At 39.9% G+C, this 22,620-nt stretch overlaps 1 protein-coding gene across 11 annotated transcripts in view; it reads right to left on the minus strand.

Annotated features, from left to right (window-relative positions):
• Positions 1-22,620, minus strand: part of KIAA1217 (KIAA1217 ortholog) — a 279,526-nt gene that overhangs the window by 163,254 nt on the left and 93,652 nt on the right. Inside the window, exon 1 of one of the 11 annotated variants that reach the window (XM_072412721.1) lies at positions 3,477-3,647. The exons of the other annotated variants lie outside the window; for them this stretch is intronic. Within the exon in view, the coding sequence (XP_072268822.1) occupies positions 3,477-3,578 (102 nt within the window). The 5' untranslated portion in view covers positions 3,579-3,647. Of the gene's footprint in view, positions 1-3,476; positions 3,648-22,620 lie in introns of those variants that run through there. 11 annotated transcript variants of the gene reach the window in all.

Below are 22,620 nucleotides of genomic sequence, written 5' to 3' on the forward strand. Positions count from 1 at the left end.
AAGCTGCCCCAGCAGTGTAATACTTTACCCCAACCCCTCTAATTGTTTCTTCTTTTGGTCTACATGTAAATGTGGAAACGTATAAATATAACAAGGAATTAATACACTGAATCATATCATTATACTACACACCAGTATACAATACAAATCACTATAATGGTTGCACAGCTTCCCATCTTTCTAAAGCTGCGTACACACTTGCAATTTTTGTCGTTGGAAAGGATCTTTCACGATCCTTTCCAACGACAAGGACGTGCATGATGCATGAAAGCTGCTGTACATACAGCACCGTTCATGCTCTATGGAGAGGGGAGGGGGGAGAGCGACGGAGCGGCGCCCTGCTGCGCGCTCTCCCCTTCCCTTTCATTACGATCGGCTGTCGTCCATCGTCTGTGGATCCGGCAGGTCGGTCGTCCGGACGATGGACGACACCGACTGTACACACGGAAGATTTTCGCCCGATAATTGGCCGATGCCGATTATCGGGCGATAAAAATCTGCCGTGTGTACGTAGCTTAAGAGTCAGTAAGAAGCACATAGTAAGCAGGGTTGGGAACACCTAGTCTGCATAAAATATTCATAAAGCTCAGACCATGGTGTTTCAGGAATATCAGGTAACTGGCAAAGAGGATTTTTATCAATGAGCAGATATCTTGATCCTTTCTTGACCCCAAATCATTGATGCCTAGATGTCCAGACCAAATTTTATTGGTTTCAGCATACAATGGTAGCTTGATAAACTCTATGATGTGCCTACCCAATAGATTTTGACATTTTTTTAAACATAAAAGTCTTTTATTAGGTACACTATTTAAAAAAGAAAAGATAAAAGCAGCAAACTAATGCAAACAGAAATATTAATAGTTTTACATTACACATATTATTTTTCATCAGACATTTCATCAGGCTTTTTTATTAACTTTTAGTTTTTCTATCAATCACTTTTTTAGATATTTTTTCCCCTGCAGGCAAGAGGGGTTTGCAAACAACCCTCCACACTGGTTGTGATCACCATGATTGGCTATTATTTTTTTTTTGCATGTGATTGCAGGTGGGCTTCTTCATAGTGACAGAGGTGGATTATATTGCCACATTTAGCATTTGCATTGACAAAGTCAGCCCTAGATTGGTTTTGAGGGGTAGGGGCAAACTTGAAAATTGCCCAGGACTCCTACCTTTTTCAAGGCCCCAGGTAACAGAATAGTGGGCAGTGTAGGGAGCAGAAACGCTGTGCACTGGGGTCCCATCATCATATTTAATGGCATCCGATAAAGCAGTTGGAGACAGAGACATTGGGGGTGAGTTAATAAAGCTCTCCAAGGCTGGAGAAGATATACTTTCATCTGTGAAACTCGGTGATCCAGAAAACCTGGAATGTTTTTGTTTTTCTTAATTCAGGCCCATAGCATTGCCACCCTATAACAAGATTTATCTTAAGAAGAACCCTCATGGAAGATGCAGTAATATAGGCGATTACATTTGCAATTACACTACACATACTACCCTTAGCATTTTCCCTTCATTCCTATGAAAAATCTGAATACATTTGAAGATAATTATAACATTTTAAATCATACCTAAATACACTGTTGATTTTCTTCATATTGAATAGAGAAGCAACATTTACAGGTGGCACACAACATTGCCAAACACAAAGGAGAATTACAGACGCTGGTAATCCCCTATTTACATCATACGAAATAACAAATGCCACTTCACGCCCAACCATTGCCCTGTTTAGGCCTTTTTGATCATTTTGTTCTTTGTTTGAAAATTATATTAGAAAAATATTATGAAGTATATATTAATGTGATATTAAAGTCCCATCATTAGGATGATATTCACACAATATACACAATGAAATGTTATTCCATCCATTGATGCAGAGGACAGCTGCTGGTAGTAGAGCAGTGTCATGATAAATCAGGTAAAGTTACAAAACTGAATAAAGAATAAAAAAGAACTTAAATTGTGTAGGTTGTGCTAAAAAATCACATGCAGTGACCAAAGAACTAATTACCGGTTTTTGTAGTCTCCCTGCAACTGATCGTGTCACTTATATTCTTTGCTGATCTACAGCTTTTAAGTTATGAGGAGTGCCTAGGTGCAGGATCTATACCACTATGCTGAGAAATTTAAAACAAATGTTACTTTGGCACAATTTTACATTTCTAGATCTTTTCTATAATAGAGCAAAGCTTCATTATTTAGGTTCCACTTTTCCTGCATTTCTATTCCATGTCCACTTTATGCAAAATCTAAATTCACTCACTTATCAACTACAGAAACATTTCTTCCGTATAATTTACAATTTTATTATTATTAATATTTTTATTATTATTACACAAGATTTATATAGGGCTAACATAATGTACATTAAATAGGGGTTGCAAATGACAGACAGATACAGACAGTGACACAGGATGAGGAGAGGCCCCTGCCACGCAGAGCTTACACTCTAGGAGGATAATTTGAGCATTCCAGTGAAGGAACTTGTAGAGGAAGATCTCCAGGAAGTAGAAATAAGAATTTATGTTGGAATTTTGGGTTGAGTGTAATGATAATCAATATTTAAATTGTCTTTGGTTGATAGATAAAACTTCCTAAGCTGTTCCAATATTCTTTTACAAAAATACTCAATTCTGGGCTAAGATAAACATGTAGACAATGCTAAGTATTACATTCCATCTCTAGCATTGTACAGTAGATTGTGACAATACCTTGTGGATGACATAATGAGTTTGGTACTACCTGGAGGAGAGCGTATTGTATTAGGTTTTTTGGCAGCGAAACATTTATATAGAAATCTTTAGCAAATGTAACAAAAATGTGTATTAAGTATATAGATGAATGTCATAGCTCACCATTATTTAAAAGATTCCATCTACGCCTATGCAAGTACGGCACATTGGTACCTGTAGTTCTCCAACAACTAAAAAGTCTAAAGAAGACCTCTCTGTTAAAAGCTACACCCTAATAGTAATAGATTTAATTGTAGATCGAAAAGGAAGTATATGTTAATTCACAGACAAAACACTGTCAAAGTATTGCTGAACATGCTGAGATCATTAGAGATGAAAACATCAGTGTTCAAAAAACATCTTAAACCTTGTGGCAAGATCTCTGCACCTTTCTAGGCCTTCCAGCCATTATAGGAGTCTCATTCCCCCCGTTCCATTTTTTGGGTTCAGTTTAACATGGAATCCCATTTCGCCTACTAGGATTAAATTAATATTTTGTTGACTGATGCCTCAGCTGTAACATTGAGACTGACTGTTTCACAAATGATAAGGTTTCCATGAAGAGGTTAATCTCCTGATATTCTAAAATATCTCATGCGACTCAGTCGGGAATTTCAGGTGGGATATTTCTCTGCGGTGACTCTTAGAAGACAGTTTACCAATATCCACCCAATATTTATAGCATCAGGTTAGCAATTTCCCAAGTTAAACATTTACAAGTTTTATGAGTTATACCTTGCTAATGCCTGGCTGATGTCTGCTTCCTGCACAGCAAAGGGACACAAATCTTTTCTCCGCTCTGGGTTTCTTCTCTGCCAGGGGTACCCGCTTTTCCATGTCAGGACCCTTAGCAGTTGGCAAAGGCTTCACCGTACAGCCATGGAGTCTTGTGTCTACTTGTTCAGCTAGATCCTAATAACAGGTTGCCGGATGTTACAGCACAGACTTCTCCTGGGTGTCTCATTTCTGGTTTTTCATGGGTGAAACACACTGAATAGGAGGAGGTGGAGTTAAAGTGTGCAAATTCACTAAATCACTTCTGCCCATAAAAGAGCAAAGCTGGAATCACCTAAACAAGACGAAGGATCTTCTCCCCTGCTTGTCATCAGTGCACAGTAAATCCAGATAAATGCATAGCTCCAACTACAAGAGATGAGTAATGCACAGAAGAGTGATGCTGAGGGGCACACAAACCTCATTGCTGCTTCTGCTTTGATGTTACTTGTCTGATCCTTTCCTCTCCTAACTATATTACACTCACCAAATCTCCATTTACAATGTCAGGGAAACTATTTAACCCCTTCCGTTAGTTATTACATCAGCACATACTTCAGCAATCTGAAGGAAAAACTTGTTTGTTAGATTTCCTTTAAGGAACCCACGTCCAAAAAATTCATCTGTTCATCCGTTCTTTATGTCTTGGTCACCACTATCACTTGGACTCCAAGTAGCCAATTTATGTTTAGGGATGAGCCTCTGGCATTCTCGCAAAAATTTCCTCGAACTTCCAATGGTTCCGCGAAATTTTGGCAAACCGATTTCGCAAATCCATTGGAAGAGGAAATTAAAACAGTTTCCCTGTTTGTGATCCCCGGGGCACTAGAGGGTAATTAACCGCTAGTGCCCCGGGATCGCCTGCAGTCACAGCTGTGACTGCAAGGTTCCCACGATCACGTGACCGTGGGAACTTAAGTGCAGATGAATTCTGCAGTTCCACTACGATCCCCTGGGCACTAGAGGTTAATTAATCTCTAGTGCCCTGGGGATCGCACACTCTTCTCAATGAATGCAGCCACAGCTGCAGTCATTGAGAAGATGCGTGGCAAAGGAGAACCTCCTGACATTGTAGTATAACTATCTCTTACAAATGATACATATGTTACAGATACAAATAACCTCTAGTGCTCGAGGATCGTAGAGGATTTCCAGGGCTGCATGATGCAGCCCTGGAAATCCTTCTGTTCGGTGAGACCTCAACCACTCTGCGAATCAGAAGGCTGTTCTTGATTACATTTTTGGTAAGCGAGAAAGGCCCGATTAGCCACGAGATCGAACCTAATATTCTCGCTCGCTCATCCCTATTTATGCCACTTATTTTATCCTCCACTCTATGATCACCATATTTATAAAAGCTGGAAAAAGTTTAGTTCCCTGGCGATTGGGACTTTAAAAGTAACAGACAATTGTAACAGATTTTTAGTAAATTGGCAATCCAAGGTTCCATTTGCTTGCAAGGAGTAATGGATCACCATATTTTAAAGTAGCAAACATGGCTTATTCACTGTAATTGCAGCTACCTGCAAAGATTGCAGTATAAAAAGAATAAAAAAACAAAAAACAATCTGAATTATTTCCTTAATTGTCACAATCAGAGAGGCAATCTCCATGGCCCCTCAAAAGTGGCTGATCAGGTTTATATAAATATGGCAGTAGTAGCAAAAGTGTCATTCATGAATGTGACAGCTATATTATCTGCTCATGTTTTTTTGTAATATGTAATATGTAATATGAAAATGTGAAAGTCTAAGATTCTAGTAACCAGAACAATCAAGACAGCTGTGCCAATGACAGCTGTCTAAGAGAAGTTGTAATTCACAGAAACACTCATCTCTGAGCAAAACTAGCATTTTGGGTTTAGTTGTACTTTAACCTTTTAGGTATCTGACCACTTTTATTAGGAAAGGTTGGGTATGCCATCAGCATTCATTCTTTGTGAACATTGTCTCCAGAGTAAATATAAATGGTGAATCTACCCAACAGGAATGCAGACAGCAATAAAATTGTATGGCGGTTCTAGACAGGCGTCCGCTTTGAGGTCCTCATAGAGTATTTTTCTGGAGTTGGACTTATATTGGCTAAGCATTTTATAGAAGAGAATGTGGGTATCGAGGTGGCCATGCAGTTGTTGAGGGAATAACAGGCCTAGTTCAGGAATGATTTAAAAAGGGTGGAAGGGTGGTCCCGTGAAAGTTTTTCTGGGGAGCCCCAATATTTTATTATTCACTAATATTTACATAGCGCCAACATATTACACAGTGATCACAAAGTCCATAGTCATGTTACTAGCTGTCCATCAGATGAGCTCATAATCTAATGTCCCTACCATAGTCAAATGTCATTAACACAGTCTATGTTCAATTTTGGGGGGAAGCAAATTAACCTCACAGCATGTTTTCGGAATGCTGAAGGAAACCAACACAAAGCCTGGGAGAACAGACAAACTCCATGCAGATAGTGCCCTGGCTGAGATGGACCCTGGAACCTCAGTACTGCAAAGGTGAAAGTGCTAGCCACTGGGCCACCATGCCATGTACTTATGCCACTGGGTCTGCTTTAAGCCAAAATTGAAAAAATAGTTAGCCCTGCAGGCATGTTTTAAACAGACCTTATTACTATCCAGGAAATAGAAGTTTTCGGATTCTTAGGTTTTTACAGGATACAGCATCTCTCCAACACAAGGCACATGGGTTGCATGGGTGGCGGGAGGGGTGGGTATGGCAACCCAAAAAAAAGTGTTTTGTGCTTAAAGCACAAAACCAGTCCCAAGCGAGCTCTGTACAACACAGATGATGTGAATTTGCCCGAGGTCATAATGTCACGTAACAGGGAGTCACCCTGCTCTGTTTTTTTTTTGTTTTATGCAAATGAATCAATGTATTTTCTGAGAAATAAAACCTGTACAACCAGAGTTACCAATACCACTGCCAGCGGCTGCAAAGCATGCTGTAACTTTATCTGCAGCTTCACAGCACCACCTTTTAGTAACCTTAGAGCTTTGTTTTGCTATGCTATCCATATCAGACTGTGAAATCATCTGTGAACTGGAAAAGTTAACAATTAACCCCTCCATGAAAAGTGGAAAAATGGCTCTTGGTAGAATTAATTTTGTTCCAAAATGCAGACAGTGGTTGGATGAATTGTAGCATGGATAGTTTTTGGTTTACAACCCACCAGCTAGTTTATCTGCATCGTGCATAAGAGCTCAATCAGATCTGTGTTCTTTATTACACAATTGTAAAGTGAACCGCACATTTCAACCGTGAGTTCAACCATGATCCCAACCTTTCCCAGTGGGAGCCTTTTTGTGCATGCGGCTGCAGCGAATTGTTGCACAGTTCCCAAAAATGACAAGTCACTTTTGGCCATGTGGTTGTTTCTGGAAGTTTTACACCGCAGATCTGGTTACTTGTACTGCAATGTGCTGCTCCATGGAGTTCAGCGACAATTTTCTGTGCATCCGCGGAGCATAGGTCTCAAATGGCCCTACAGCAGCAATATATTCTACGAATTATGACAGATAATATCAAACATGGCTTCTAGGCAGGGATGGTGTTACAAAAAAATGTCCCCTAGGCAAATGATAAGTCCCATATACATAGAGTACCCTGCACCCCTGCGATTTTATCGTTTGGTGCCTTGGAGAAGCTGGGGACCTGTGCAATTGCCCAGTTCCCCCCACCCCAAAACCAACCCTGCTTGTAGCTACAGGTATTGTGCCTCTGTTTTATCTATGACGGCCTGATGAAGAAAACATTTAGAGAATAGTATTTTCTTTGAACATGCAAAAAAGTTTTTAAAAAAAGGCTAACATAAAAAAGAAAAAGTGTTAACGTGCATTGTGGTAACCAGAATGTTTCATCACGTTACTGCAAATGCAATAGCGTGGAGCCAAATTTAATTTTTGCTTTCCTGACCTCAATGATATATACACAGTAAATAATTAAAGCCTGACTGGGAGCTGCAGCTATTCAGCATGTAATTGCCTATCATACAATTAGTAGAACGATGCCACCAGCGGTGTTTCATTAGATAATAGTCATTGACGGTTTCCATATGGCAGATGCAGGTATTATGCTGGTGCCCCGGGTGTGAGATTCCGATCTACAAACATATTCAATAACAATAAATTATCTAGCTAAAGAGAAGTTAGAGGAAGGTTTGCACCAATACTGTAAACAGAAAGCTGATTGTCTTCAAGAGCTGTCAATTAACCATACACTCATGTTAGCAGTGTGTTTGTACACTTGACAGATTCTAAAAGGTTTGAAGATCAGTCATCGGATATCTTTGAAATAAATAGGACCCCAACTTGTGATTTAAAGGGGTTCCCAGCCAAGATTGCTGTTGGGCACAGTGGTAAGCTCTACAAACATGCACAATGATTGCCACCTGAGGTGAATGGCCATGCTTGCCTTGGGCAAGAATTAGACATCTGCCCTGGAGGATTGATGAATGACTGATTGGTAATGACCACTGTGTACTCCAATAGAGGAGAGCTTCTGCGTGGACAGCTCCTATTCTTTCATCTGTCACTGGAAATGATCACATTGATCTGATATCTGTACGGGGCTTCAGCCTTCAAAAATATCCAAAAACGTACAGGTTGAGTTGCAGTTTTGCTACCTTTGTGATGACATAACTCATACAAGTCAGATCCAATACCCTCGGCGTTGTCTGGATCCAACATCCGTTCATCTCAGACAGAAGGCTGCCTCATAATTGATGATCCGTTGTGTTTTCATTCTACTTAATGGCGTTATAAACGACATCCAATCAAATTCCAGATGTCGGCTGACACACTTTCTATCCTCGCGGCATCCATTTTTATAGCTGTAAATTGATTTTACATATACTTTCTAAATTTTTAAGACAATGGATTTATGACAGCCATTTGATATTCCCCAAAACCCCAAACAATGTTTCAGAAGATCTGCTTTGTTAGTTTTTATGTAATACAAAGTCCCTGTAGTCATATAATAGCTGGCAATAAATAACCCATCTTCTTCTTCACACGTACATTGGCTAATGATTTTTTTTTACAAAGCTTCAGATTGCTTTTTTTGTTAGTCAGCGATTGAATTTTTTTTATCAAAGTAGTTACAGAATTCCTAATAAAGAAAAAATGTTGCACAAAGAAAAATGACTTCCGAGCGGAGTTGAATTTTTTTGCCTATTTGCTGACCTCTTAGATTGTAAGCTCTTCTGAACAGGGTCCTCTCCTTCTCCTGTGTCACTATCTGTATCTGTCTGTATTTGCAACTCCTATTTAATGTACAGCACTGCTTAATATGTTGACTATAAATCCTGTTTAATAATATTAATATTAATAATAAAAATAATAATAGTAATATTAAGGAACTGAAAAGAACCTGTTACCAAGAAAGATTCCATTGGTTTGTAGAAATGCAAATCTCCACTGCATTTAGAGCTCAGGAACCCCCCATATCCCATATTGCAGTGCACATACCCTTCTTTAAGCCCCGGAAAAAAAAAATCAGTGAGGCTGGCCAATATATAGCAGCCTGATCATGTCGCCTAAAATGCTGGTAATTGATTGTTTTTAGCAATTGGGTATTAGACATACAGAACAAATGGCTCCCTATCAGAGGACCCCTGTGCGCAACTGACTTTGCTCCCTACTGTTAAACTGACTTGGGGCCCCTGCAACTGCAGTTTAAAGGAGATTCTCTTTTCCACCTATCCTGGTAACCATTGTCATGAAACAAAATGATCCTCTGAACAAAAGGTTAATAGGAAATCCTCCTTTATGTATTGTCACCAGAACAAGATGTGAGGTTAAATCATAACTATAGACTGTAAATCTCTGCATAATATATGGCATGACAATAATAAAAATAAATCCTCAGATTGGGACAAATGTTTCGGTAGCAGCTGTCTCACATGGAGATATCTTTACTTGGTGGGATTTCCTTTTGTTTTCTTTATGTCTCCAGGACAGGAAGTAAAATCTCCCCAGCGGGACAGAGGTCTTATCTGTAATCTTATAGGTCTTGACTCTCTCCTATTCTACTTAATACACAACAAAAAGTTTAGGATGTATACTTGTGGTCCTGATCTAAGGAGATATAAGCATTATAAGATTTAATTGCAACCTAACTGCCCATTTCAAAGGATGATAATATTTTGGCCAGCACAAAGTGAGATTTCAGACACCTACGGAGCTACCTTTTGTCACACAAGAACTTGGGAGACCGCTTTTACACTTTAACATCTTTATCTGAAGTTTGGTTCCCTGCTGTTTGTGCGGGACAAAATTTAATCTGCCTTTGTAAATTATATCCAAACACCTCTTTCAACCTCCTATATTTGTGGTCTCCTTCGAGACCTTCCATTTGAGTTTGGTTGCTGTTTGTCGTGATAGCCTTCTGTGTTTCTTGTGCTGTTTCCTGGACAGGTTAAAGTTGCATATTGTACATAACTTTTCCCTGATGAAGGGGATTTAATCTGCGAAACGCCTTGGAATGTACAAGATTGCTATCAATTTCTTCATGAGGCTGTTATAGTCCACATTTACTAGTGTTACCTGTATGCTCAGTTGTTAACTGTATACTGAAATTGAAACCATTTTATAATGGAGGTTTTCTTTTAGCCTGTCTAGTGTAAATGTTTTGTTTTTAAGAAGGATGTTATTAATAAAAAGTTCCTATATAGTATTGTCTTATGTGTACTGTCTTAAAAGTCCTACATACAAAAAGCTTTTTGCAATATGTGTCTTAAAATAAAATAGGGATGTTGGCGTAAAGTGTTTAATCCTGAGATTTGACAAAAAACTACCATTCCCTTTTCCGTTAACATTTGAACATAACAAATTCCAAGGCCTCTTGCATGGAACCCATATTGATCTTTATGTTGTAGGCTACCGCAAGAACATTCCTCTATGGCTACAAATACACTCCCCATTCCAAATAAACCCTACACCCTGGTAGGATGACCGGTGCATACCAGAAACACAGACAGTTTGGCTTACAGGTTCTTTTACGAATGGTCTGTGTCCTCCTCTGTACGCTTAGTGCATTGCAAGCAGATCAGAAATGGTAAGCCACAGGTACTGAATACTTCATTTTTCTGGAAATGAAACAAAATTGCTGTCATTTCACTGCTTTTCCTGAAGTATCCAGTATAGGAAACTATTCTGATTATATTCCATGTAAGAAAATGCCATGTGTCTTCTTACCATTTTAAAACGATCATTTTATTGATGTCTTTGAGCAAAATGTAATAACATATTTAAAGCACAGCTCACTATGAAAACCTAAATAGCTCAAAGAGAACCGGTCACCAATGTGCATCTGCCCTAATCTGAATCTTCATTCTTCAATTGTTATAACAGCACCACTTCACCTTTCTGGGATGACTTGTTGTTTGGGTATTTACTTGTATTTTCTCCCTGTCACCGGCATCAGGCCTTTCTATTTTTTGCCTGAACTTAGTGCTGGACAGTCATTTAAAAACATAGCAAATGTGTTAATCAACCTCTAGTGTCCCGGGATCACAAACAGGAGGATTATTCCCAGGGGTGCATTCTGGGAATCCTCCTGTTTTAATTTCGCAAGAATGCCAGAACTGACTGTCAGCAGTTAAATGTCCTGAGAACTAATAGAAAATGAACCTCTATAGTAAAAAAAAACTGAGCATCCTCTCTGCAAAGGTCTAACACGCCCCCTGCGGGGCCTTACTAACAGTGCTGCAATCAGCAGAGCTCAGCTTCATGCTGATTGGGGATCTGTGACTGTGACTCCGGCAGGGGCGTGTCAGACCTCTGCAAGGAGATCACTGGTTCCCTTCTAAAGGGCCTGATTTATTAAAGCTGAAGAGGATACACTTTCATCAGTAAAGCTGGGTGTTCCATGGATCTGGTCCAGGATTCAAAACATTTGCTGGCAAATATCAAATGACTTTTAAAAGTCCATTCCAGGTTTACTGGATCACCCAGCTTCACTGATGAAAGTGTATCCTCTCCAGCCTTGGAGAGCTTTAATAAATCAGGCCCAAAAAGAAAGGATCCCACCTTTCAGCATGCAGGCAGGGCACAGCAGGGTGCCGCTTGTCCCCCTCCCTCCCCTCTCTACAGAACAGAACTGCGTTGTGTATACAGAATTCCTTCACTTCATCTGTCACTGGAAACAATTATGATAGATCATTTCAAGTGACAGTGATATGATTTGTGTACGTAGCCTAAAGCCCTATATGGACATCATATAGACATCAAGATCTTTTGTGATTGATGAACGAACGAGCCCTGCGCACACAGCATCATTCTGTTCTATGGAGAGAGGAGGGGGGAGGATGAGGGAGCACAGCGTTCAATTCCAATATGTCATTAATTGATCTACCTTGGCAGATTGATGAACGATGATGGGGAACCCCGTTACACATATTAGATTTTTAAATCTAACCTGTCATCTCTCCATATCAGTGGATTCTGGAGGTGACACAATATACCAATGAACTTGTGGTTGCCCTTCCTGGCTGCACTTTTGTATCTGCGTCTGCTCGATGGAAGGTCTTTATGAATGATACATTATAATGAATTTCTAATGCCATTCTTTATATCAGAGAGGAAACACGCTAATCCACTTTGTAGATTGCCAGCATCAAAGTGGAAGAACAGAGAGGCTCTGCTGAAAAGCTTCACAGCATAGTCACGTACAGGACATATTCATTCTCCTTCCCCCAGTGTGCGCGTGTCATAACAAGTGATAAGTATGCACCACAAGCAGGATTAAATATGTCCCAATCAGCACATTCATCACAATCTACAGAATCCAATGCAGTGTGATGCTCCTCCAGGCAAAAAGCACAACATGAAATGCCGTTCCTTAATATGAACCCAGAAGATATGGATTTATGAGTTAGTATGCCTTTCATGTTGTGATTGCATGCTAAGTTATATGTTGGTTTAACGATTGCAGATAAGATAATAGAACTGCCTCTGATGATGTCTGTCTTGGTTTTACTCTCCAGAAGGACCAGGCCATGTTTGTTCAGGGCCAGAATCCATGCCCAGGGCTGAGATGGTGGCTCAGAAAAGACAAGATCATCTCATTCCTTGCACAGTTTGGCACAGATCAGCCATCTGCTGCACCCTTTAATTTCTGTAAGAAAGAGGGGACTAAAAAATGCTTCCTGCTGCCAGCAGCTGACTGATGATTGTATTTGGGCCTAGTAACATGGGGTCATAGACAGCAAAAAAGGCGAAACTAAACACCTTTCCCTTTTCCATCCCCATTCCACTTCTGCATCGGGATCTTCGGTCATCTCCAATGACCTACTAATGACTTCCTCACTCATAACCTCTTCACATGCACGGCTCCAAGACTTTTCTACATATTTTCAAACTTGCCTATCCATCTTCTTTTGTCTCCTAAACCTCCACTACTTACCCACCACTAAATATCTCCCCTCCTATTGTATGATACCTCCCCCACCTCTTAGACTGTAAGCTCTTCTTGATGACCTCTTAGATTGTAAGCCCTTCTGGACAGGGTCCTCTCCTCCTCCTGTGTCACTGTCTGTATCTGACTGTCATTTGCAACCCCTATGTAATGTACAGCCTAGAGTAAAATGTTGGCGTTATATACATCCTGTTTATTAATAATAATCTTGATTACTTGGATAATGTAACCCCATGCACGTATTCAGTCTCTGCACTTTCAAGGGAAGCCAGGATTGCTGGTCTGTTGCTCTAATTGTTAATCTGGCCATGCACATGTTTAGCTTAATACATTTTGACAGATGGACGGCAATCAGGCAGGTAAGAATACTTATTGCAGAAGGGACATCGCCTGTCTCTTTCTGCATTAAGGATCTGCTTGAGGCTAGATTTTTTTTTTTAATTAAAGAAGCATTTACCTTTCCTATAATATCCAGAATAAAAAAGTGATACATTGTAATACCCTTTAATGCCAATGGTCAAGATTGGCAAGTTCAAGCTTATACAGGGGCAATTGTTAGGTGACTCCATAGTGCTGGCCATATTATGTATATAAACCCATGGAGCTGACTTTGCCCACCACGCTCCACCTATAGATAAAATTTCATTTTATGGCACAATGATCCTTCATACATGTAAATCTAAAGCCAAAATGTAATATATCGCAGCTTATCACCCCTTCCTTAAGTAAGATGTCACAGTTAGTTTGCCTTTTTTATTTTATTTGCACCTTATAATAAAACACTTTGTTCCACCTTCATTCCTCCGTTATATCTAGGTCTGTCTTTCTTTATTACATACAGACTGATGGAATTATTCATTTAAAGATGTAAGAAAAGGCTTTTAGTGCTTTAACTATAGCTCACATGTGCATTGCATTTATGATAAGATCGAAAGGAATTTTCTGTACTTGCTGAAAATATACTTACCTTGAAATGAGACAAATGCAATGACCACATGTAAGTACTGGTAAGCTGCAATATATTACATTTTGGCTTTAGGTTTAGAAATCTCAAGGGTCAGCAGTGTCATAAAGTGCTATTTTATCGGGAGGTGAAGCTTGGCGGGCTTGCGATTGTGTTCTGCTCACATCAGCTGATGGTTTGAAATATTGAATCGTCTTTGTTCACCATTAACTGGATAACTATTACAAATCTATATGTATTTAATGTACAGCACTGCGTAAAATGTTTCTGCTATATAAATACTGTTTATTAATAATAATATTATTAATGTGGAGAGTGACAAGGTCTATCCATGGGCCACCTTGGATCTCGGCACAACATTCTCACTTCTTGCTCTGCAGATTTCAATGTCGTCCCTGGCAGAGCAGCTGGTTTGTATTTATTCACACACAGTGACCGGAGGCGCCAAATGTCACTCAGCACGTTCTGCAACACTAAACCACCCTCAGAGGTTCCTTATTTACTGCAGAAACCTTCCAGAAAACCAGTTTTTCATGTTGTTGAGAGTTTAAGTCAATTGAGCGGGAAGATCAGAAATCTCAGAGCTTCCTCCGCAGAAATGTGCAGAGAATAACGAAGGACGCAGAAAATAAATATGATAAGATGCAGATCATCCACTAAAGGGCTTCAATATTTATCCATTTGGGTATTTGTATCACAAGACAGGGCCGATGTGAACGTTCTGGAGTTTTATGCTGATGTTTTGGTTTCAGTTCTGTATGAGACATTAACAAGTCCTTGCATGCAAGTAATGTGTGAGTGTAACACTTCCAGGTATTTATTAGCTCTCAGAGATCACAGAACTCTTCATGACAAAGCTAAGGACGGGACCATCTTTGCTCAAGTATCTTCCAAAGCCAGCATCCTTTCTGGGGCTCAAAAATGACACGTGTCATGGAAATCTTGGTGCCTGTGCACAAATGTCTGCCACAGAGCTGTACCTGCTGCAAACTATTTTAGAATAGGGCCATGGGCAAATAAAATGTGGGGGGCCAAATGCACAGCATTGCAGATTCCTGAAGATTGGCATGTTGTCAATTGGGTCTTGAAAAATGTAAGATGCCTCGGCAATCGTCCAGTTTGCACTACCATAAAGCTACATACATAAGCTAGATGTTAGGTCATGATGATCTTGGGAGAAAATCTGGCATGTGTCCTGATAACGTTCATCATTCTGTCCTGTCAGGTTCATTACCAACTGTGCAGATCACTGTACTTTTCTATGGGTGTTGCATGCTTGTCTGCCCCTCAACCCTCCATAGAATAGACTGACGCTGTGTGTTTGTTCACGTCACAGGAAATGATCACAAAAGATTGTTGCCAGCTACAGAAATCTGATGTCTGTACAAGACTCAAAATCAGCCCTGTGTGGAAAGGATATAGTCCCCAGTCATGTTGTTAGGGGCATATTATTAGAAAAAAAATGGGGAACAGAATTTGAATGTGCTAAATGACATTTGGCACCTCCTGTCACCAAGTTTTGCTCCCTGACTTCTAAAAGTGGGGAAGAAGGATGAATTGAGAAAACGTAGATCTGGAGAATTAGATGATCCCGTCCCTTGAATTGAGTATTCATCACCAGGTGCTTTATTCCAGGTGCTTATCAATATGTGGCTATAGATCATGATGCTCTTAAAATAAATTTGATGAACCTCACTGTTATGCCATTTGTATTTATATAGTGCTGACATATTATGCAGAGCTGTACAGAGCCATAGTCATGTCAATAATTAGCTCACAATCTGCACACTAATGCATCACTTACTCTACCAGTATATTTTTGGGATGTGGAAAGAACCCGGAGAACTTTTTTTCTCCTTTATAAATGAGTCCCCTATAAACTGTCCTATAGAAGAGCTTACAATTTATTGTCCTTGTCGTCATAGTCTTAATGTTCCTATGATAACCCATCTTCTCCAGTCTTGGGGAGCTTTAATGTATCAGGTTTATTAGGTATTTACATGAAAACATGTATTTATGTCTTTCTCTATCCAGGATGACAAAAAAATTACTTACATACTTCATGATATAGTTAGTTAGTTAGTTGTTTTTTTTTGAGGTAGCAGACACAGGGGATGATATTTGCTTGATATGGAGGGGCATTACGACTAGCAAGCCTCCATGTTATTATTAATTAATTGTTGTTCCTAGGAAAGCTGTGAGTGAAATCTGAAGGCATACATGGTCTACAGACAGAACTCAGCAGTTAACACCTTCACCAGAGATTCTCAGTTATGAGCAAGATGGGTTAAAAAGACAAATTAACCTTTAAATGTCTCAATTATCAAGCGGCTTTGTTTGCAGTGTAATTATGGCAGTCAGCAGCCATGTGTCCCTGTGCTAACCTTACAGCTTACCCTTCTGGATCAATTAGCAGAGTTAAAGACCTTGTCTTTCCTGGAGAGATGGCTGTTTACCCAGACAGGGGCCCTGAAAGAAGTAAACACTGATAGGGACCTTCTCACTAACTTGTTTTCACCTCTAAAGCCTCATACACACCTGCAATTATTGTCGTTGGAAAGGATCTATCATGATCCTTTTCAATGGCAAAAGACTACACGATGCATGAACGAGTGTTCTATGGAGAGGGGAGGGGGAGACTGACAGAGTGGCACCCTGATGCGCGCTCTCCCCCTTAACTTCCATTACAATCGTTTGTAGTTTGTGGTTCATCGTCCATGGATCCGCCAGGACGGTCGTTCGAACGATGGACAACGGGCGCTGTACACATGCCCGATTCCCATCCGATATCGGCCCTATACCGGTTATCGGGCGAGAACTATTGGACGTGTGTACATAGCTTAAGATGGTAAATTGGACAAATATCTGCTTTTTTAGAATACAAACCTCTAATAACGGCCATGTACTAATGCTGGGTGCAACATTAGAACGATAGGTCAATTATATGAAGGATGATTTTCATTTGTGATCAATAAAATGATTGGCTTGCCCATGAACCTGAATTCAACATCAGGTCAATCAACCATTTTTTTGCTCCTTGAGACAACAAATTGTGTAGTACATGCAAATAATCAAGCAAATTTGATCATGGGAGAGTCCTGTGGAGCACCCCACCACCAACAATTGGAAGGGAAGAATGTTATACGTGCCAGGGACATGTCTGTCTCTGGCTTCTACGACATTAAAACAAATCTGCCTGGTAATAACTTTTTTTTAACACTTTTTGTTCCACTTTAATGACTTTGGAGTTCAAGCAAATCATCCATGCTGCATTGAGTCCACATTTGGCCTGTTGGTGCAATTCTCTAGGTGCTTGGAACTACTATACCTCAGGTTTGCACTGGGTAGAAGGGTCTCCAGTGTTCACAAAGGTCCTGGACACCTAGCCTACTTAATACTTGGGAGGAAAGTATGGAAAGTAGAGGTGGTGAGAGGAGTATTGGATATTCAGAGGGAATCAGATGGCCTTTGGGATCACTTGCTGTATATGGATGATATGGTTAAAAATGACTTTGCTAGTTCAACTATCATCTCATAGCTCTGACGACTCATTAAAATTTAGTTTCCTTAGTTCAAAATAATAAATGGAGACTTCTTCCTTATTTGTTTCCTTTACTATGATAGGATAAAAGCCGTAAATTGGATTTAATCATTACATTTGCTTGTGGATATTGATAAATCTGTGGCTTTGAGAGCTGGCATTAAGTTTGCTCATCAATTCTAAACTAAATTCTTAAAAAGTCTATGAAAGAAACCAAACTAAAGTGTGTCAAAAGATATGATACTTTTGTCACAGAGCCGGGCTCTGATGTGTCAGATGTATAAAGGCCATCACACCTTTCAATTAACGAAGAGGTGATAGCAGACAGCACAGCTGTGGGATGACGGTGTCAGAGGTCCGCGGCAGGCTGTCCAGTCAATCACTACAGAGTTTGGTACATTCGCAAACTGTGAAGATTTTCAAAGTGATGACATGTGCAAAGCACTGTGGGTATTCCATCTGCTAAAAAACATATTTTCATTCTACTATTTCACTGCAGAAATGGGCCCATCTTTCAAAGGAACAGTTCAGATACATATATTCATGTGCACATCCCCCTGTGTAATGACTTGAAAATGGGAAAAGATATCACTGAAGCAGAAATGTTCCAAAAAAGACCACATACCTCTCTGAGCCTGGCATAAATGCTCCATTGTTAAAAGTTCCAACTTTTTTTTGTTCACACAGCCTCCTCTGCATGGTGACTGGTAAAACCTGTGAATTAAAATTCCCACCTCGCTATGATGGGGAAAGGAAATACCAAAACTATTTGGGTAGAATTCCCTTTTGTCGTAATCATTTTTTTTTCAATGTCCATTGACACTTTGTTTACAAAACATGTTTCTGGCACACTAAAGCCGCATACACACGTGCAATAATAGTCGTTGGAAAGCATCTTTCACAATCCTTTCCAACGACTAGCACTGCACGATGCATGAACGAGTGCTGCTCTATGCGGAGGGGAGGGGGAGAGCGACGGAGGGGCACCCTGCTGCGCACTCTCCCCCTTCCCTTGCATTAGGATCGTTAGTCCTCCATCATTTGTGGATGCGCCAGGATGGTCGTTAGGTAGATGGACCTGTACACACGCCAGATTCTCGCCAGATATCGGCCCTGAGACGATAATTGGGCGAGAACTGTTGGATGTGTGTACGTAGCTTTAGGGACATTTCAGACTTGCAGTTGACCACAGTGTTGTACCGCAAGCTCAGCTGCGCCTCCAATCCTTCGTATTCAATTGAACAGGAGTGATTGAGAACCATTTTGTGCATGTGTCTCCACGCGGTTGTGTTGTAGATTTGCCACGATTCCTGCAATCTACACGTCACTTCTGATCACTTACTTTTCCTCCTCTAGAAGAGTAACGTATGCAACTACATTGAACAGCGATGCATTTTGCTGCTCCTAGTCAAATAGCTTCAGTTTGCAATGCGTGTGGAAGTGGCTAACCATTCAGTTTTCCACCGCAGGTGTAAAGGGGGCCTAAGGAATACTTTTGGAGTGTGTTTATAAAGAAAGAACTTTTAAAATGTAAACATAGGATGTTTCTCCCTTTTTTTCTACTCCAATAATCTCACTGTGCCATCACAACAAAACACACTATGGGAACATTCTAAATTATATACAAAATAAATAAAATGCGGTAGTAAATATTCTGCATAAGAGGTGTCCAGAAGAGGAGATTCAGGACTTGTAGTCACAAGATATAGGTGTTGAGCAATTGTAGGATCTCAATGTTTTACCAGGATACTAAAAAGCACGAGAGAGCCTGGCTGTGTAGATAAGAGCACAGAGGCTGCCAAGCTAAACAATAGGTTTTATGAAATCAAAAATTTCAGTTGTATGGTAATTAACTTACTTATTTATTATTAACATGATTGCTTTAAGAATTTGTTCGATTTTGGGCATAGTTGAGCTTCAAATATGTTGAAACAGTCAGCTATTTCCACGGGGTTTATTTCTTTTTTTTGGAATGTATATATAAAAGCTATACTTATTTTGTTAATTATCTTTTTTTTTCCGTTTTACATTAAAAAACACTTTTGTAACATACCCCTATAACCCACCCCGTCCCACATCCTCCGTCGGCTCTACCCATTGGAGCATTAACACATAATACTAAGCTGACAACATAATATATTACCCAAATATTACCCATTCATGTGCTTAATAGGGTACAATGTAATAAATAGTTACCATCCAAAGAGGTGATGGAATGGTGAAGTAAACACAGTAATAGTGGTAAAATAAGTAAATGTATTTATTCTGATGGGTGGTTTTTGGTCGGTGTTAATGAGAACTGTACTTTACACACTGTTTTTTATTCTAATAAAGCCTCACAATATTACAATATTTTCATGTAGTATTAGTATAGCTGTTCTTCATTGTTGTTTAGCAATCCACTATGCTGGATAGCTGGGCAAAAGAATGCTAATGACAGCTTACTATTGAAGAAGACCAATGATGTAGGAATGGGGGTCCCAATGGTGGCAACTAGGCCCCTGCTCCTAGAAAGCCCATAGGGTCCTCCACTAATTATTAAACATCTAATCATCACCCCTCACATTAGGTTGCCACTGTGGGGTATAAAGTGTAGAATATAGGTGTAAGTAACACGCTTTGGACTGGCCTATTCTGCCCTCCTTTACCCCAAGAATGACCTCTTTCTATTCTAGCTGAATCTCCCCTCAACTAGCTGTGACCCCTCCCCATGCTGCCTGAATAATTCCTCATCCAGTTGCCCCCGTTCCATTCTAGCCGACTATCCCCCCACCTGGCTGCTCCCCATACTTGAAGGTTGTGTCCTCATCTGACTGCCCCTCCTCTATCATAGCTAAATATCCCTTCACCTGACTGCCCCCTCTTCATCCATGTTGAATCTCCTTTCACCTGCCTGGGACCCCTCTCCATTCTTGCTGAATATTCCTTCACCTGATTGCCCTGTCTTCATTCCCTCTGAATCTCACACCTTGGCTGTAACCGTTGTTAATCCTGGCTAAATCTTCCCTCAGCTCGCTGTCCCTCCATCCAAATTCTGAATTAGAATCTATGGGTCTGTGGCTATTCCATTAAGACCGTCAGGGTGGGCACCTTTTGCTCTTCTTCCCCTCTCTATAGAACAGAACTCCACTGTCTGTACAGCTCTTGTTCATTTCTACTGTGGCTGGAAACAATCATTAAAGATCATTTCCAGTGACAGTTAGTGGGCCTCTGTACAAAGCCTAAACCAGACAGCACTATTGAAAGGACTACTGCATCTAAAACTAATAATAAGTTACTGAATAACCTGCTGGCATCTTTTAGCTTTCAAGGACTCCAAAAGATGGGTTCCTATCTTTGCCCATACACTATGCTAGCTCTTCTATTAAAAAGAATACAAAAAGAACAAAGAGCTAAGAGTCCAAATGTATAAGAAAATGTGCTCTCACCTGTACAAAAAATGAGATAATTAATCTTTATTGGTCTCCCTATTCTCTGCTGTCTTTTGTTAGAATCTATAGTATGATAGGGAGGTTTAGTTTCTGTGTTCCAGAAGCAGCTTGCAATATTAGACTTGATAATTCTCAGGCTTCTTACATATACTTTCCTTTGTAAAAGTTTTTCTAAGGAGAAATGAAAAATGCACTTTGGTATGTAAGTGTGCCTAGCTACTATTGAAGAAGACCAATGGTGGAGTGAGATTTGTTGATGTCATTACCCTGATACGCATTGTTCTCCTTGCTGGAGGCTCTGACATGAGGAAGCAAAGCTCTGTGTCTATGAAGATATCCATCTTCAAGCAGAGAAACAGTGCAGAATTAGGCTATGTACACACTTGCAATGGTTTGCGTCCGATAATCGGCTCAGGGCCGATATCAGACAAGAATTTGGCGTGCGTACAGCGCTTATCGTCCATCATCCGAACAACTGTCCTGGCAGATCCACGGACAATGGACGACAAACGATCTTAATAGAAGTGAAGGGGAGAGCACTCAGCGGGGTGCCGCTGAGTCGTTCTCCCCCTCCCCTCTTCATAGAACAGAACGGTGCTGTATGTACAGTGCTCATTCATGCATCGTGTAGTCGTTTGTCATTGGAAAGGATCGTGAAAGATTCCTTTCTAATGACAATTATTGCACGTGTGTATGCAGCCTAAGGGATGGAAAAGCAGTGATGGAGAAAGATCAACAGCAGGGAGATCACAGGCATTACTGAAGATGATTCCCTAGGCAATACTGAAAATGATTTCTTTGTCCTCTGCTTGACTTATGTGGGCACAGCTTCCAGAGTTCAGTTCCTCTTCATAGAAAAATATTGTCTATTCGTAGATACGCATACAAAAATGATTACCAAATATTCAAATATTTCTGCAATGTTGTATAATTTAAAACCTTGATTTTATGTATAGCTCTATATATACACATAATTGTCCCAGTGTTTGATTATTACCTATACAGGATCTTCTTCTTAATACAGTGCTTGTGGTTTTTTGTTTCTTTTTCTAAGTCCACCAGTCTGCTCAGACTGATATATTTGTCTATAGGCATGGCTCAGCGCATACACAAAAAAGTATTAATTTGCATGAAATGCAAAGTAACCTCAGAGAGCGAACATACAAAAATGTATATGTACAACAATAATAAAAAACATACAGCAAAACAAAATTTTAAAAAGTCTAGATTTACATATTGTGTTAAATAAACCAATAACTATCTTTGTAAAGTTTCTTCAGTACATTGTATCAAATGAATAACTAACAATTGGGCAAAGCATGATGCTGTGTAAAATCCTAAAATGTTTAGCCAACAAACTCCTAATCCAGTGAAATCAAGCCAAGGTTTTTAATTCTTCTGAAATGGGTTTTATTCACAGTTCCTCTGAGAACAGTACCTGAGGCTGTATTTTTTTGTATTGTTCACATCCTGATCATTATCAACACATCACAATGCATCACTCAGCCTCACCTTAAAACCTCAAGCTCCACAAAAACCAACACGAGTTTATGCAGAGCACAAGAATTCAGCAAGTGGCACAAAGACTTTTTTTTAACTTTGTAAAGTAAAGAGTTCTAACTTCCAAGTAGGTTTATCCTTAAGTTAGCTCAGCTTTTTTCTAATCATGGCCATTGAAGATGACATAAAAAGGGGCCAGATGGACAGAATACCACCAGGATATATACAGCATATTATCTGATTTCCA

The sequence above is a fragment of the Pyxicephalus adspersus genome, chromosome 5, assembly GCF_032062135.1.
Source record: "Pyxicephalus adspersus chromosome 5, UCB_Pads_2.0, whole genome shotgun sequence".
NCBI lineage: Eukaryota > Metazoa > Chordata > Amphibia > Anura > Pyxicephalidae > Pyxicephalus > Pyxicephalus adspersus.